Below are 19201 nucleotides of genomic sequence, written 5' to 3'. Positions count from 1 at the left end.
CATGCAAATGTTTGGTTAAACATTCTGCACGTCACACCTAAAGGCCATAGCTACTATGATTACATAGCTCCTCAAGTGCACTTCTCAAGGATAACCCATCCTCATTTTCAAAATGAGGGGTTTTTGTAAATGGTTTCTAAAACAAATAATAATGATCAGAATCTGCAGTAGAACAAAATCAAATAATTTCCACCATTCAATAATTCACTGTAATTCCCAGCTTTAGGTAAAGATTAAGTACCTGAAGCTACTGCATAAGAAATGTACTCTAATACAAAGAGCACTGTATGTGCTTTAAGCATCACTGCACCAGAAATACGTGCACAAAGTAAACTGTAGCCTAACATCTTACATAGCAATGACCCATTTTAAAACAACAGCATTATGTAAATGTTGAGTTTTTTGAAATACAAATTCCAAATAATAACAAATTGTCACTACAGCTGACAGTGTGGTGATCCTATGACGGCCATGACTGTGGGAGCTGTCCAGGGTACTTCTGCATAATGAGCAACAGTATTACTTGCTTTTGCAGTAAGTGTTTTACTCAGATTGTTGTAAAACTATACATTGCAGATAAAGCAAGCTTGCTGCAGGGTGCATGCTGCACAGTTCACCCTCACCTGACACTAAAGCTGCAGGGATGCACAGTGGTCTCCTTTTCATCTGATGCTAACTGTCTAAACTATAGCAACCATCAAACCTACCTGCTAACCCTGACAGACTGCACCAGCAAGGATGACAGAATTTCCTGTTCCAGATAGCGTCTAAAGTTTAGCCGAAAACTTATTAGACTTTTAACAACTTTTTATGTCACTGAGTTATTTAATTTATTTTTGTTTATTTATTTCTTTATTTTACCACTCTGTACTTTACAGCCTGGAGAAAGCTTGTGAAAAGTCTTTGGGTCCTAAACTATGATAATATTTAATGATGTAAAACTTTGATCCTGCTACATAATGTTGCACATGCAGAACTTGCACAAGCAAGTTAGAAAAAACATTAAGAGGAGTCGTTTTTTGTATGGCCTAAATGAATTATGGGGCAGGCCAAAGCTTCCACTTCCACTCAACAAATACAAATCCCTTGGGACCACATTTTCAAGCAGCATTTGCCTAATTTTTCAACAGAGTTGATATTGCGAATTTTCACGTTTCAGTTCTTTCCGTAAACCTAACCACACTTAAACCAGACAGAAAATCAAGCTAAACAGTCAAAATACCACAAAGCAAAACACAAAGCTCCCATGAAACAAGTCTTTGTGTTCCTTTTGGTCAGCAATGGTTTCGTTTCAGAACTCTCCCATGGATGCTTTTTGTGCTCAGTTTCTTTCTTATTGTTTAATCATGAAGACTTACCTTAACTGAGGCAACACATGGACACGATCAGCAACAATCCTCGGTAGTCTGTGGCATTGAAATGATGCTGAGCTAGTACTAACAGGGCTCAAAGTGTGCCAAGAAAATGCTATCTATACACCAATGTTGTTTAAATCAATTTCGGATCTGGCAACTAATCTTTCCAGTTTGGGAATCATAAATTGTAGCCTCAGTGTCCTGTTCTTAGCTGACAGGAGTGGCACCCAGTGTGGTCTTCTGCTGCTGTAACCCATCTGCTTCAAGGTCTGATGTGCTGTACACTCAGAGATGCTCTTCTGCACATCTGAGTTGTTACAAGTGGTTGTTTCAGTTACTCTCACTCTACTATTAGCTTAAATTAGTCTGGCCTTTCTCCAGTGACATCTGGGATCAACAAGGCATCTTCGCCCAGGAAACTGCCACTGTCTGGATATTGTTTGCTTCTTGGACTTCTCTATAGAGACGTTTGTGTGGTAAAATCCCAGGAGATCAGCAGTTCCCAAAATAAAGAAACATTCACACGTGACACACTTGTCTGGCAACAACAACCACAAAATATTCAAAGTTACTTACATCACCTTTCTGCCCCATTCTGACGCCTGGTGTGAAACTCAGCAGTTTGTCATGACCTTGTCTACATGCCTAAAAGCATTGGGTTGCTGCGTGTGATCGTCTGATTAATTAATTGTGTATAACAAGTGATTAAACAGCCATTCTGAGTAAAATGACTGTTGACTGTTGTTGTACATCAAACCACTATCTGCTTTTTAAATAAAATGCCATACCCTGCCAATTGGATAAAATCAATGCTAAACATTTTCCATGACCATCTGTGTGATCTGTATAAAACAGATACTATAGATTTTAAATTATGGTCCTTAGACACCAACAAACAGAAAAATGTTGGGATGCGATGGCCTTTAGGAGGAATTGAAACCATATGTAAGAAAAGAATGAAGGCTATTCTTGACCAATTTATTACTGATCAAAGGCTTTCTCTGGTCGTAGCTTTTCACTTTAACTGAGAGGTTATGTTTTCTTTCATGTAAGTTGAGGAAATACATTGGAGCTTTGAATGCTTGGTTTAAAAAAAGGCACTTTGAAATGGTCAGTACTTTCTATGAAACCTCAAAGAGACATTCTGCATGCCACCAAACACATCTATTACTACAATACTGACTCCAAATAGTCTCTTATTAGTCTCCTGCTTTCCCTTCTGTGTTTATCCGACGTATCTCCAAACACACTTGCACAGTTGGCTGACGTTATTGACAGCACAGATCGTTCCATGGCACGCACTGGTTAGACATGGTGACTGGAACCTAATTGTTGATATTTTACCAATGACATTTTATGCATGTAACTGATAGGCATTTGACTGACAGTCAGGTGACTAGTGAATCGTCCCAAGGTGCGAGCCATGCCATGTAAACTGAAAAATGCAAATGCAGCATGGAAAGCCCTTCACTGTTGATTTCTGATGTCATTTAGCTGCTCTCGCCTCTGCAGACTGCTGTGGTTCTGTCTTTAGTGGGTTTTGGAAATCATTCACTTGCCTCTTAGTTGTCCCATTAAGTCCCAGTTGGTCCGTGAGATGCTTTCGATTGCCGTATGCTGTCACCACACAGCAGTTGCTCCACTTGCTGTAACATGCAAATACTATAGGTTTTCTTGTATGTCCTTATATTAGAATGCATAAACTGTTGCTCTCTTAAAGACGATACTCTACATATTGTGAATTTCTGCTGGGAAGTGTAGTTTCCATCTTTAAAAGCATCCCTCTTTGCACTTGGTCTGCAGACTAACCCATGCTTCATGACGTATGAACACATCCCAGTAATAAAACAGTACACATAAACTAGGTCTGATTCCAATCTTTGAACCCACTGCACAAAGATCAATGTTGGACCACCAGTCCATTAGGTCACAACTGAAAACCTCAACCCCCTCCAGGCTGCCAGTGAATGGAAAACTTGCTTATTCTGGATCCAAAGTGATTGCACATACGTTCTGTCAATCCAATAGCCAACTAAGCAGAGGATCCTAGTTCCAGTGAGTGTCTCCTAAGCACTGTCTGAGAAAATAATTGATGCTGAATCAGTAATTGGAATTGTTGTGTGATATGTGCGAGTGAGCTTGCATGTGTGCGTTGGCATCAATCAGTGATTAAAGGGTTTGCAGTGTCATCCAGGCCCAGAGGGCATAAGCAGCAACATCAGTGAAATGAGAGGGGAAATGATAAACAAATGGGAGTTCATTGTGTATTCATGAACCGCTGCCCATGGGCATCATAGACGTGCTGCATTTGTGTCATATTCCAATCCTTTGAGCAAATAAAGCCACACCAAATAGATGGTAAGTCATAACAGAGCTTTTGATAGACACAGCAATATGGAACGTTCCAAAAACAAATGATGAACAGATCTTTTGTGACCATCATAGCTAATGTTGGGGTTGTTATATACACAAGCACAAAAGTAATGCATTAAGTTTCTTATTGACTCACTGGAGAAAGAAGTTTGTATCACTAATCGCTGCATTAGTCTGCAACATGACCTACAATATACTGCACCGCAACTGACGAAGCATGCATTAGCTAGCTTTGTGTTAGCATGCTCTGTTTGTAGATGCTTGTAGAGTCGATGTCGTGTTAGCACTTTTTCCATCATGTGTTTGGCCATTCGTGCATTAGCAATGAAAGTTTTGTCTTTACCACATTAACCAAAAATTTATAAACTTTTATATCTGTATTAAGAAATTACATAATTTATAAATACAGCACTTACTAATACCTAACTAAAGCTTAATAGTGCATCACTGTAGTAATTATAGTACTGCATTACTTTGGACTGCATTACATCAGACACTGGTCACAGCATACTGGAAATCCCAGGAATGGAGGACGTGGCTTAGCCAATGCGGTTAGTAAGAATACAGACAGCTGTTCACTGGATAATTCATTAATTGCTTGCTTATTTCAAAAATGCTACATTGGTGTACATGGCTTCAAGCAACCTTCCAAAATTAGGAACCAGTTAGACTTAACTTTAGCTAATATAATATAACCCCTATTGGATTTTTAGGATAAAAATCGATATGGGTATTTAGTTATTTAAAAATATGACATATCAGCTAAAACCGGCAATACAAACAAGTTTTCCTATGTTTGTTATTTATTTATTCATTCAAATTCATTTTCTGTTTTGCAAAAAGTGGCTTTCTTCACCTGGCTAAATTACTGTGGAAACTTATTACTGAACACGTACCCTGGTTGGGAGCAAATTATTTTCCAGATTTCAGTTTCAAATCAGTCAGAAGTGCCACGTTACCACTGACTGTTGTATTTACAGTGCACTTTAAAGAAATTATAGAGAATGTATAATGGCCATATAAAGTTATTAAGCCGTACCTTACTAAAACCAGTGAATGAACCGGGCATTGTCATAGGAATGTGCATCTATTAATTTGTTGACACAGAAAATGTATAAATGTTGTTGTACTTGATTCTAACACGACTAAAACACAGAACACACATTTATGGGACTGTAACATTTAAGAATGCGTGTTTAGCACTAAAATGTTTTTCACATTGATCTGCCAACAAATTAAAGCAATTGCAGCATCTGCTTTATTAGGCTGAGGAACAGTAACATTTATGTCAAAATGTATGGATTTTAAAGTTTCAGAGCTGTAATACATACACACTCAAATCTGTCTTCTCTGCAGCTCTAACCTTTGTGTTATCTGCAACAGTGTTGCATTTTAATGTTTTCACACATGGATATAGCAGTAATTCATTTCCTATACACAACCTTCCTTTCAATTAAAGTAACACTGTTTCCATGCATGAAAAGGAGCAGGAAGAAGAATAAATTCTTATTGACACCTGCCCCTATCTGTGATAGTACAAGTAGGCACTTACAACCAAAAATACACTCTGACACTATGTTAATGTTAATATTCTTCTTTGTGTATTTTTAATCAGCCATTTTATTATCATCCTTTCATAATGCGTCTGGAGCAGGCAGGATTCATGGGGATCATTTCATGTGGAACAGTGGTTACATGACAGAATGATCATTTTTATGTGAGCGAGCACAGAGTCTGAAATAGGAAACCCTGCTTAAGGGAAAAACTTAATAACCGCTGTCCTAACACTTGCTATCTGCAACCTGGGTTTTAGGTTTTGTCAAGCCAGCTAACTGTCACGGTACTGGTCTGCAACCCAGTATTTGTGTTTCAAACTCAGTAATTATATTATTTGATTATTGTTGTTCATAGTTTTGGTTTTCTTTAGCTCTTAGTGATTATAGTCCTTTCCCTCTTAGTAGTTATCTTAGCATGTGTGTAAGTTTCCCCGTGTTACTGCTTTCAGTGTTCCACGTTTCCAGTTTCTTAGTGTTTTAGTTCTAACTTTTGTTCTCGTTCTCGTTTAGTTTAGCAACTTTGGGTTCAGTGCCTTGCCCAAGGATTCTTGTGCAACCTTCCAATTAGTAGAGTTGCTCCAATGAGCTACAGCCACCAGTCAGCTGTTAGAAATGCCAATACCAATAGATTGTCAAATAATACAGTCCACCAATTCATTCTCTTTCACTTATACTTATCAGGGTGAAGGAGCGTCTGGGTTGCCAAATTGTCGCAGGGCTAATACAGAAAACTGCTCGCACTCACATTCACCAGGCAATTTAGAATCACCAATTATCTAACCCCACTAACTGCATGTCTTTGGACTGTGTGAGGAAGCCAGAGTACCCAGGAGATCCCACGCAAACACGGGGAGAACATGCTCCACACAGGAAGGCCTCGGCCAATAGCACCCGGCCAGATGGTGGAATCCAACTCAGGATCTTCTTGTGGTGAGGCAGTGCTAACCACTGCGCTGCCTTGCTTCCAAAACTAGTAAATCCTGCAAATAAAATAGGTTTATAATCTACAACTGGTAGCACAACTGGTGCGCACATTTCCACTGGAAAAAAAAGCAAAAAACAATAGCATTAGCATGACTCATGAATATTGCTGGACCCAAAGTTGGAAACACTGTCTCACGCTGCTGCAAGAAATTCACTAATGACTGGCAGATGACTGGCTTTAATTTTTTTGTTCACCGCCATTGTTTTTTACATTTTACACTAAGGGTTCACGAAATGTGGTCTGGTTCTTAGAAAGCACAACCACCACCAGCAGGGACACACCGGCAGCACCGGCATTACATCAGTGGAAAAGAGATATTTAGGTGGATGCACTGGCTAGCAGGAATAGAGCACACCCACCCATAAGAACACAATAACACATAGAGACAGCTACTAGTTGAGATTATTTTTCCCCTCCAAATACCATAAAGTATTAGGGACAGATCTATAATTGTGGCATTAAGGTAGCCAAGACTGACTCGTGTCTTTCCATGTCAGTTCCTATTTACACCAGTTATTTTTTCTGCAACCACACAACTGCGTTGTGCTACTCTGATTAGTGACTTCAAAGTAAATGTATACTGTAATGAATCTCAAAGGTATACTCACCATAATTTTAAATAAAGACAAACCAACCTTATTTTTTACTGGAGCTGGATAGGACAACTACTGCAAAAGAGAGAAGGTTCTGTCCAGCTCAAACCAACAATGGCTTGGAAACAAATCAGTTTATTGCATCTGGAGAATGCATTATTATATTATTGGAGAATTTGCAGCCAATACATATGGAATCCTTCACGGGGCACATCACTTTCCCATCAGTCTTTTCCAATGAGTGACAGAATGCATTTCCTTTAGCCTTTACTACAATTGCTTAAAATACAATATTACAGACTTGATGTGTATTCACATTCAGCAGTAAGATCCTGTTACATGCAGTGGGATCAGTAATTTTCTATGTAGCCTGCAGCTACTAATGTATTCATGGAGACTGAGTGGTTTGCATCTTTTGGCAAATACAGAGCAGCTCACGCTTTGAAATGTGCACTGAGACACTGACATGTGGCATAAGATGTGATGAACTCACATAACCTTGCAAAAAACTCACGATTCATGCGAGCCTTCTTCAGTTTACCCGCAGATAAGCCCAAGCGCTAACCCACCACGGCTTTGATGGTATGATTGATGCAATGCTGATTTATTATACAGGAATACAAAAGTGGTGGTCTTCCCATTCGTGTCAGCAACATTCCCTGGCTGTAGCTGTGGCTAAACCATCCAAGACACGCATGCACACGTATGCCACTTCTAGTTAAGCAAGTAGGATCACACACACACGTTGAGATGACCAGAAGTGAATCCAATTACTTATCCGACAAAAAAAAAAAACAACTTGCAAGAAACAATACTGAAAGTGATGCCTGTGCTCTGCAGACTCCTAAGGTGCATGTAGTGGATTTAATTCTCTCATAGTGGCATGTTGTATCGTGCAACAGACTAATGCACCGAGGGCAGATTAGTGTTTGACCAAGCTCTGATACCTTTACATACAAAAAAAGAGAGATGGCACAACAATGCAGCTAGGGTAAAAAATGGCAAAGAGAGTGGCAAGTGCAAGATCGAAATGGAGATGTAATTGTAATTGGTACTGAACCTCCCAGCTGACACGTGATAAGAGCCTGTGATGTGGGGTAGCTGTGCCTAGAGAGAACATCATTGTGGCTTATTTTGAAGATATGGGCCTCGCAGAAACAAAAGGAGCCCTGTAAAATGCAAATTACCCCCTTAATTTCCTCGAAAGTCTACAGATCTATATGTGCGCTCGAGAGCATGCTTGGTGTGATAAATCCTGAGGGCATCGCAGTGAATGTGGTGAATTCTGGAACTGGTGCATATTCATAATAAGAAAAAGAGAGGAAAGATGTTTTGTATGTGGATGTAGAAAGAGTCCAATAAGTATGACCTTTACCATTGCCTTTTACTCCACAGATCATTCCTTTAATTGACGAAGAGGCTTTTTATGTGACTGCTACACACTTCTGGCAAAAGTCTATCTTCATCTCACTGCAGTTAGCATGTAATGCGCCTGCTTCAGCACTTGCCTTGCCACTACAAGATCATTAAACTGCCATGCCATTCATCATTTCTGATTCACTCCTTGGGTGGAGCAAAAAAAAAAAAAAACGGTATGATACATACCAAAGTCTCCCCTCTCTGTGCTTAATACGCACCCATTTCAATGTCAAGCTCAGCTTAAAATGAGATGGGAGATGAATGGGCCTGATGTAAATAAGAACCAAGTGTGGATATTTCTCCTTACCTTGTGCTCAGCCTGCCATGCTCAGACTAATGGGTTATCAATCTTATAGCAAATGACATAAAAATGTAGATTCACACCATTTGTGTGGTGTGCAGTGGCGGCGTTTCATATTAACGCATTAGCATGAGTCAGGGCTGAAAAAGGCCCATTTGGCCCACTGTTACACTTATATCAAGAGGAGAAGTAGATGTGGACTCTGTTATCTCACCCTTTCCAGCTTCAATCTTCAAGCCCCATTTTCATTTTTTTCTTTCATTGCAATCATTGAACTGCAGCCTGTTTTTGCCACATTGCTGCTGTTTTAGGCATCAACGTTAAGAGCGTGCTTTCAGCCCTGCCAATCAGAAGAAATGTAAGGCAACAGTCACGCCTGTTGTCAGGACTCTTTAACAGAAGTAATATACAGTCCCGATTAAAAGTTTAAGACCACTTGAAAAATAGCAAAAAAAATCATAGTTTGCTAGTTTCCAAGTAAAGCTTCAACAAGAAGAAATGGGAGTCAGACAAAACATTTTTTGAGCATGCAGTTTATTGAAAACAACACTTAAACTGGAACAGGTTGAAACTGAAACTTTTGATCGAGACTGTATTAACATCTAACTCAGTCTCAGCTCAGCTGGTTTCATTTTCTGGATATTTGCCAGAAAAATGATGGAGACAGCTTTTAATAGCAGCAAAAAGTACATCATATAGCAAGGACCAGTAGTTTACAAGTTTTAGGACACTAAAACCACTGTGCCGCTGCTCAGGTGTGCCGTGAGAAATAATCAGGTGTGCCGTGGAAGATTATCTGGTTCCACTTGATTAGTATTCTAAGTGGTCGGCATGAGAAACGGGCAGAAAAATTACATTCTCTTCCACTTTTTCTATATTCTTGTGTGTTCAACGGGAAAGTATTGATTGCTGCATCCAATCACACAGCACAATGTAGGCATTGTGAAAAAAGTAGTGATAATTTGTATGTATATTACATATAAGTGATTGAACATGATCACTACCGCTTATCACGTCCAATATGGCGGAGAGCAACGAGCACATGACGTCACAAGCAAAACCTCTACAGTGGCAGCAGCTGACTCACAAAGGAGTGAGGTACACTAGTGTCGGCCTAAAGTCAAACAACATGTTTGTACTCAACTGCTCCATGTTGACAATGTGTAGCATTGTGAGAGACTCAAATGGAAACGCACACTGTGCTAACTTTCTCTGAACCTCCAAAAGTCAAAATAGAGACATACTGAATGAGGCAATAAAAGATCTGTCAAGTGCCAACAAGGTACCTGTGTACTTGTACAAATGTGGGTTACTGGATCAGCTGTGAGACAGGTTGGTATTATCGAACAGACTAGACACTCGACTAGAGGCTCTATCTATTAGGCAATCCATTCTTCAAAATTTCTTACTGTGTGAATCCAAGGTCACTTCAGGGTAAATTCAGCCAATCCTGTCATTTTATTCATTATACTTTCATAATAGGACTGATGAAAAATTGGCTTCTTGATCATTTTCATATAAGAACCATGTCTGCGCTCTACTTCACCTTAAGCATTCATATTACATGTTCTAACTGGCCAGAAACTTTAAATTAGGAATCAGCTCCCCAAAAATTCCACTAGTTTTAATCCAGTTAGAAGGGCTGGCAATGTCCTTTCTTTTTTTTTATCTTCTTACAATGCCAATTGTAGGAGCATTTAAAGCTCTTCTTGATGCAAAAATGTTGCACAATATAATGTATGTTAAATAAGCTCCTATAAAACAGAACATTTTTTCCACACTTCAGCACCCACAAACATCACAGATTGAACCTTCAGTTGATGTCCCACACACACAGTTCTGCAATTTCACGTCTATTATAAGCCGAAATGTCTGCAAATTGCCCTTACTTCTACAATACTAACACCATTTTTCACACAGATTAGTCCCCGCCCCCAATCTAAATTTCTAACCTGTGTTCTGACCACTGCACCAAAAAGTCAAAGAAGGATGTCCAGCCGACAGTCCAGTTACAGCTACAACCTCAGAAGTCAAAGTTTTTTTCAGTCAAGACCTGACGTTCAATTCAATTCAGTTTTATTTCTATAGTGTCAACTCACCGCCACAATTAACTCAAGGCGTTTATATTGTAAGGTAAAGTCTGAAGAGTTTTAGGGCAAAAAAATCAGACAACCCTGTGTAGGCAATCAATCGGCATCAATCGGGAAGGAACAAGAAGGTATCAGATAAAGATGATTTGCTTCTTTTTTTTGTTCAGCTGATCTCCAGGCTTTTCAAAAATTTGGATCTCCTTTCGTCACACCAGGGCTCCCATAAAATTAGCCCACGGGCTAAAGACAAACCATTGGATTCTAGATAAGGCCTTCAGTTCCTTGATTCCTTTATATATAAAAGTATAATATTGATGACCATTACTGTGGACATATACACACAACAACCTTCCAATCCTTCACTGGAGAATTTATCCACAGCTCATAGCTGCAGAGACACAAACCTACATCTCTCACGAGAAGTTCATCCAGTATCCTCAAAGAGCAGCTCCACAGGCCGTCAGTGCCACGAGGCTCTCTGCCTTGAACAGTCAGTGGTGACAAATAATCTCTCTCCTACCCTACCTCTGCTTTTTGTCTCTTATTATTCCCTATTCCCCATGCCTTCCTCCTCTCTACAAAACAGTAAAAGCAGCAGTTTGTTTTTTGCTCTTTCTCACCTCTGTGTTTTGATTACACGCCACTTTAGTCTTTTCTCCTCCTCTTTTCAACAGTCTTTAATTCTTGAGTCTTTGCTATTGTCAAATGTGCTTTGCGGTGGATTTACTTTGAGCATCCACAAGTAGTTTCTACACAGAAAAGACTCATGAGTTAACCCAGATTCACTGTAACTCAGATGACAACTGCATGACAGGGAAGAAGGAAACTCGGAAACTGATTAGTCAGTTTTCAAGAAGAAAAAAATCTCAATCCCAAAGTAAAATCTGATGACATACCTTCAGGTACTTCTTAAGGTCCAATTAATCACATGAGTCTCCGTCCAAAAATGACAATGGAGCTAATCGATGCTGATGGGAGAGCATGTCCCTGCTCTCTATCAGGGGCCTTTAAACCCCCATCTGCCGCGGTTAGACCTAATTTAATCTGACACTTTAAATGAAATATCTTAAGCCGTCATTGATCTTGGTGAAACGCTACCCTCGTGATCCCACACAGACACAACCTAAGGGCACAAAAAAGAAGTTGTAAAATGAAAGCTTTGACATGAAAGAGAAGGAAGAGATGAGGGAAGGGAAATGAGGAAAGATCGAAGGAGACGGGAGAAGGGAAGGAAAGCTATTACTTCTATGCGGCAGGAAGCATACTTAGAGAAAGAAAGCTAAAAAAGAGTGAAGAAGAAAAGATTAAAATATGATGAGAGTCGTGCAGGAAGCTGGAATTAGCTGATGATAAGAGTGACAGTCATAATGGAGAGCTGAACAGAAGGACCAAAGCAGGAGACAGGGGTTGAGTCCCCAGGGTTCACCGCTGCCCCTAACACACAGCATCAATGAACCAAACCAGCCCGACATGTTCCTGTTCCACATCTCAGCACCTCAAACCACCCTGGTGCTCATCTCCTTCTCATTTTAAACATGCACTTAAAATGCAGACACAGATGTAAAACGCATGGCTTCATTCCACCGGAGAACATATAAAATTATTATTACTTTTTTTGTGGTCCCAGCACCATGTGAGCTTCAAACCTTTGTCTCTTTTAACTCATTTTACAGAAACCATTTTTCCAAATATTAAAAGTTCTCTAAACAAGAATGATGTACACTAAATTTCCAGATTCTGAATCTGGCCAGATATCTAAACTTGGTTTTCAGTACTCTGACCAACTGGATGGAAACATTTCAGTCATCAAAAAATGGTCTTGAGGTTCAATATCCATCCTTATTACTTGGACAGAAACACCTGGAAGTGGTTTGGTTAGAGAGTGGATTCATTGCAAACAGAAAGCAGAAAACTAACCAAAAATGTCAGAGACGAAAAGACAAAAGGCAGCGCAAGAGGCAAACACAACTCAGTTCAACGAGCAGCTCCAGTGATGTTTATAGCCAAGACCACATCTAAATGGGGTTGAGACAAAGACAGAAACCAGAGCAAATAAAATCTGATACAAAACCAACAAAGCCACTAAAAAGAGTTTGTGTCTTTCCAAATGTAAAAACATGGTATTGCTGTGTTGTGTTATTGTGTTCCAACAAGGAGAAATTTACCAAACATGGTTAAATAATCAAATGGAGTCATGTTAGTTACTTGGATAAAAGTTTGGATCCAGCGTGAATGAATGGAGTAATGCCCATCAGCGGTTTTCAGAATCATTCAAAAGGAAATGATACTTCTAGGTTTAAGCTTCCACTGCATGACAGCACACGACAGATAGCGATGAGCGCATATACTGAGTTTCAGCAGTTATCTGATTACCTCATTAAACAAGCTGTGTTCCAGTTATTTATTTGCTGGTTTCAACTTCCTCCCTTCTCTTTGTCAAAAAGAAGAAGCTGTTTTCAGCTGCTCCCTTATTCACAGAGATCACCACAGGAGGTACCCCTGCATGTTTGATTTGGCAGATCTCTTACACCAGATGCCCTTCTTGATACAACCCCAAATGGATTGGTGGCTCCTCCTGGCATCAAACCAGAGATCTTTTACATGTCAGGCAAATGTGTAGACCACTAACTATATGCTGCTTTTCTTTCTCATACAAAGCAAAAAGGCTAAAAAAGAGTGGTACAGTGGTTAGTACTGCTGCCTCACAGCAAGCAAGTGCCTGGGTTCAAATCCCCCATGTGAACAGTGTAGAGTTATGATGTTGTGACTGTGAGGATTCTCTCTGGGTACTTCTTGACAGACTGGTGACCCGCCCAGGGTGTACCCTGCATCTTGTCCTATGGCATCTGGTATAGGGACCAGCCCCCATCCTGTATTATAGGGGAGGGGTGCTGTCCATTGTCTAAATGGATAACAATTATTGCTTGTAGTGACCATTCCAAATAACCAAAAGGACAGATATTCCCAAACACCACTGGCCTTTGGCAACCAGAGTCTGTGGGCTCTTCTTTAGAGCAGGATTCACCAGAGTTAAGGATTTCTCTTGAGCTAATAAAAACGCTTACTTATGCAGCCTCATTCACCCTACCAGACTCTATCTAGCCCCAACATGACTGCAGCGTCCTGACACGACCTCACGCCTGCCTACTGAGTTGATAGTGAACAAGACACAGACAAATCTGTCTGCTAAGGTTATTAGTATTCCCAAGGGAAGAAATTCTTACCCCTCTCAATTCTGCAGCTTCTGGTTGAACGAGTGAGGGGGAAGGGTGGGGGGGGGTTAAGGCCATCAGCGGGCTCACAGCCAGTTCAGGCCTCACACCGCTCCTGTGGGATGCGGATACCAGATGCCGCAGCATCTCACTTGTTACACAATCAAGGAAATAATTGGTGCGTCTGACTTGGGTGTGTAATTCAATTAGGGCAATAAAGAAGCTGTTATTATTCGCTGGAACAAACACAGAGTCTCGCATGGCAAGACGTGCGATTTATGGTAACACATGAAATGTAGATGATTAGGGAGTTCATCCATGGACAGCTTTTAGGAAAAACTGGACTTAACAAAGATTAAACAATGATAATAAATCAGTTTTAGTTTACTGTCACTTTGTGAACACTTTAGTGTCTGTGTCATCACTCTGCTGCTATACAAGTATCTTGGATTTTCTATATTTATATACTATCCACTTTAGGATTTACTATGATTGCTATAGATTTTCTTCATAAGAGAAAAAAATGCCCCAATTGGTTTCTTATCAGGCGACTCTTTACAGCCTTGCACAGACAAAAATCAATGCTGCAACCTAGTGAATCTGTTCAGCAATCTATTATTAAAAATGTTCCAGGAATTCATGAGTCCAGGCTGTGAGGGATACTAAACAGATTAGGATGAGTCCAAATTCCCGTCTGCCTCTCATGAAAGCAAACATCATGGCTCCTCCTAAAGTGAGGTTTCGATAACGTGAACGACAAAACCTAGAGCATCTTGAGCTGACAGACATCTTGCAGACATCATAAAAGGAAAAGGACAAAAGTCCAAGAGTGCATGTCTGCAGCTGCTTCACATAAAGTTTGTCACTGTCCCCCCCCCCCGCGAAAAAACCCCTGAATGATTCCTTGTGGAAGGTAAAGATCCCGTGGCTCAGCTGGCACCAGCTCTTCAGCAGCTCTTTGATGGTGATGAAACTGATTTGAATGCCAGCGGATGGCATGAATCCGAGGAATACTGTTCAAATCGAAAGTTATATTAAGCTAACCAAAGGAAAATAGGCTATCCATGCTTGCCTCATGATCATCGCCAAATGCACGCAGTTTGAGTAACATCTGCTCCGTCTGTCATGATGCTTTCAACCATCGCTGCTTGATCATTACTCCCCGAACTGCTACATCAACCTCGCCTTGTTGATCTTCCAGCACCTTGCAAAAGTGTTTCATGTATTTACACCCATGGCAGACACACTCATTTAGAAGCAGGTGCAGTCAGGAACGATCCACACTGTGCATCATCTTTTGTTCATTCCCACAAGCCACACATTCCCACGCCCAACAACCCAGCAACACATCACCAAGTCGTAAAATGAGGCGTTTCTCTTTCAAACTGATTGCAAATTGTCTTACCTGATGCAGCTACTAAAGAACGGAGGTTTCCTTTTTTTTTAATCGCAGCTCTTCAATCACACGAGAAAACCAAGACGGCTTTTAAGAAGAGGAAACTGCTGATTTGGATCTCCTAGAGGATGTTTCTGGAGAGGACAGATCGGTTCCCAGCTCGGGTGTCTGCGGGAGAAAAAATGCTCTGTTCAGACTGAGAGAAGGCAGCAGGCTGCACACCTCTGAGCGCCAAGCCCGTTTAAGCGCTCAATGGGTGGGTGTAGCTGCTAAGAGGGACACGAGGTGGCGGTGTTGCACCCCAAATGGCAGTCTGTAGTCGCCTGTGGAGGTGGCTCTTTCTGCAACCTACTGTGGCATCTGTGAACCAGCAACAAGGGATATGAAATGTAGTCTGCCATGCAAAAAGGACTTTTATTGCAGAATCAACAGGTTGCATGTTGCTTATATGAAGTGATGCAAATCTCAAGCACAACTAACCTTATTAAATTTGTGTTTTACTTTCTATTGTGATCACAAAAGACCTAAGGAGGGAGATGTTTGTGTTACAAATGTCTCTGAGAGTACAGTATTTTATTTTACCATCATTATTTCTTCAACCTTCATTTTCTTCAGTTTGAGAGAAGGCGTTAACTAAAATTCCATTTTTAGACAGAGTTGTGTGTGAGTTGTAGGTAAGGTTCAAATGTTGATACAGGTAACCATGGCTATAATCACAGCCACACAAAAGGTATTTGTGGTGATATTCTTGTCAACAAATCATTGAGTTGATAGCTCACTGTCACTGTTAATATTTCTCCTTAGAGCCGGGCGATCGTGGCTCAAGAGTTGGGAGTTTGCCTTGTAATCGGAAGGTTGCCGGTTCGAGCCCCGGCTCAGACAGTCTCGGTTGTTGTGTCCTTGGGCAAGACACTTCACCCGTTGCCTACTGGTGGTGGTCAGAGGGCCCGGTGGCGCCAGTGTCCGGCAGCCTCGCCTCTGTCAGTGCGCCCCAGGGTGGCTGTGGCTACAATGTAGCTGCCATCACCAGTGTCTCAATGTGTGTGTGAATGGGTGGATGACTGGATATGTAAAGCGCTTTGGGGTCCTTAGGGACTAGTAAAGCACTATACAAATACAGGCCATTTACCATCCCTACCTTACTTTCCTTCCTCAATGAAATTGTTGTTGCTTTTTACACCAACACATATATTTATCATTAATGTCTTCCAGGAGGGTTAGAACACGTACAAACATGCTGGTATTGGTGGCTTGTACAAGTTGTCTTGGAACTGGTTGTGAAACCACAGGTGAAGGAGTTGAGGGTGGTGGTAGCTGAACAAATGGATGAGTGACGTTCTGGTGGGGAGTTTCACTTGAATGTCTATTCTCCATTGCTGATGGTGATGAGGTCTCTGGCTGTTCTGCAGCGTTGTCCCAGTCCTCATCCGAGCTTAACTGGATCATCCATCCATCCATCCATCCATTCATTCGCTTCCGCTTATCCTTTTCAGGGTCGCGGGGGGCGCTGGAGCCTATCCCAGCTGTCATAGGGCGAAAGGCGGGGTACACCCTGGACAGGTCGCCAGTCTGTCGCAGGGCTAACACACAAGGACAGACAACCATTCACATTCACACCTAGTGACAATTTGGATTAATCAATTAACCTATCCCCACAAGCTGCATGTCTTTCTAGTTAGAGAAATTTAAGAGGCTTATCCCTCAAAACTGTAAATACAAAAAAGTTGCACAAAATAGTTTCCCACCACAGGAAATTTATTTTGAGTGTCTTCATAGTTTTATTTTTGAAATACACCAATTTTTATATACTGCAGGAAAAACGAAAATAAATATTATACTGAAAATTTGCAAAAAAGCAGCATATGCATCAAAATAAACTATTTCCAGCAGTGCAATATGAGTCCTAAGCATCCCAGAAACGACACCGAAAGTCATAAAGTCAAAGATAACTTTTAAAAACACCAGTATAAGCTCATGAGGCCCTGATGGTTAAAAAAAAAAAAAAAAAAAAACTACATTTCCGCGAAAATGACATCACTTCTTTTATTTTATCTATTTTATTATCAAAAACAGCAACTTTTGTGGAGCTCACCTTCCACTACTTCATTGCACTGAGGAGAGACTGTAGCATTCGACTGTGGATCCTCTGAGTCTCCTTAATGTCTTCCAGGAGGGTTAGAACACGTACAAACATGCTGGTATTGGTGGCTTGTACAAGTTGTCTTGGAACTGGTTGTGAAACCACAGGTGAAGGAGTTGAGGGTGGTGGTAGCTGAACAAATGGATGAGTGACGTTCTGGTGGGGAGTTTCACTTGAATGTCTATTCTCCATTGCTGATGGTGATGAGGTCTCTGGCTGTTCTGCAGCGTTGTCCCAATCCTCATCCGAGCTTAACTGGATCATCCATCCATCCATCCATTCATTCGCTTCCGCTTATCCTTTTCAGGGTCGTGGGGGGTGCTGGAGCCAATCCCAGCTGTCATAGGGCGAGAGGCGGGGTACACCCTGGACAGGTCGCCAGTCTGTCGCAGGGCTAACACACAAGGACAGACAACCATTCATACTCACATTCACACCTAGTGGCAATTTGGATTATCCAATTAACCTATCCCCACAAGCTGCATGTCTTTGGACAGTGGGAGGAAGCCGGAGTACCCGGAGGGAACCCACGCAGACACGGGGAGAACATGCAAACTCCACACAGAAAGACCCCGGCCTGATGGTGGAATTGAACTCAGGACCTTCTTGCTGTGCAGCAACAGTGCTAACCACCGTGCCACCGTGCTGCCCTGGATCACTGGCCTTAAAATGAAAAAAATATTAAAAAACCCCACAAACAATTTAGTTACTGGTTAGTCCTACAAACTAAAAACATTAATGTACAGTCCGGCATCAAAAGGAGTCTAAAACTGATTTTTAAAAGTCAAAAAGTTACAAAGTGCTATTTTAAGATCATATCTAAATCTGGTGAGCAGCAATGGTCTGCTAAAGATACTGTCAGCTTGTTTTTGTTTTTCTTATAATCACCACAATAAATTGTTGCTTTTAAGGCGTTTTTAAGACACATAATTACCTCCTTTTCCGCTTCCCTTTTCCCAATCTGCTTCCAGAATCTGACTCAGTCTGCAGATCAGAGGTTGCTTCAGACCTCTGCAGTTTCACCCTGGGATTTTCATAGTTTTCTGTAAATTTTTGACATACATCAACAAAATGTTGTTAGTGAAATTACAGGGAAATTTTTTGTTCTGTCTTTAATGACAGAATATTTGGTAGCAATAAACAAAAATGCTTCTTACCAGCTTTCCCCAAGATGCGAACTCTGTACTGTGACCAGTTTGCATCTGGAGTAACTCCATCCTTATTGATATTGACTCTCCCTGGTGGCCAGAAACAAGAATCTTCCGCTGGTCCTGTAAACCACTTGCAAGGAATTATGGATGCACCTCCACCATCCAGAAAATCAACAACTGCAAATGGTAGCATGCTGGTGAGAAAGCAAAAAGAAGCCAACTAGTACAGCAGTGGCAATGCCACATATCCAGACTTCAGTGGCAAAAGCACCATTTTCTGTTTTAATTCATCAAGTAATACAAGATTCATTTGTTTAGACAGATTTGAAACAAAGTAAATTCCAAGGCATGTTGAGTCCAATGGATAGCTGAAAAAGGCATTACAGTTTTCAAAGACCTGACACAGTGCTTTGACAACTTGGCAATCCTGTAAAATGTTTGCCACAATAAGAATTGTTCCCCCTACATTGAAACAGTTATCTCCCATTGTAGATAACAGCAATGTTATGTTTCTCCATACTGCCTCCTGTTGCTGCCGTTACGGAGAGTTCCAGCAGGTGTCGCTGTGGTTCTCTCTAGATGTGATGTGTACTTCCGGTTACGAGTGTACGGACGTTCATGTTGGCTGCT

The 19201-nt window shown here is 41.0% G+C and overlaps 2 protein-coding genes across 2 annotated transcripts in view; both read right to left on the bottom strand.

The window, feature by feature from the left end:
* The window catches only part of nav3 (neuron navigator 3), a 405702-nt gene extending 390275 nt beyond the window's left edge, over nt 1-15427 (bottom strand). The window contains exon 1 of the mRNA XM_085385777.1: nt 15290-15427. The gene's annotated coding sequence lies outside the window, so the exon portion shown is untranslated. The remainder of the gene's footprint in view (nt 1-15289) is intronic.
* Nucleotides 15428-17378: 1951 nt separating this feature from the next.
* Nucleotides 17379-18781, bottom strand: LOC146649128 (uncharacterized). Its single transcript, XM_085387560.1, has 4 exons — nt 18578-18781; nt 18355-18463; nt 18062-18083; nt 17379-17675 (listed from the first exon to the last, which is right to left on the bottom strand). Exons 1-4 carry the CDS (start codon nt 18762-18764, stop codon nt 17379-17381), a joined length of 615 nt encoding a protein of 204 aa, XP_085243686.1. The 5' UTR covers nt 18765-18781.
* Nucleotides 18782-19201: the final 420 nt, after the last annotated feature.

The sequence above is a fragment of the Rhamphochromis longiceps genome, linkage group LG17, assembly GCF_057381845.1.
Source record: "Rhamphochromis longiceps isolate RC_006_pf linkage group LG17, R_longiceps_female_GT1.1, whole genome shotgun sequence".
In the NCBI taxonomy this organism is placed as follows: Eukaryota; Metazoa; Chordata; class Actinopteri; order Cichliformes; family Cichlidae; genus Rhamphochromis; species Rhamphochromis longiceps.
The sequence above is the reverse complement of the archived record's forward strand: the minus strand, read 5'-3'. Positions and strand labels throughout refer to the sequence as shown.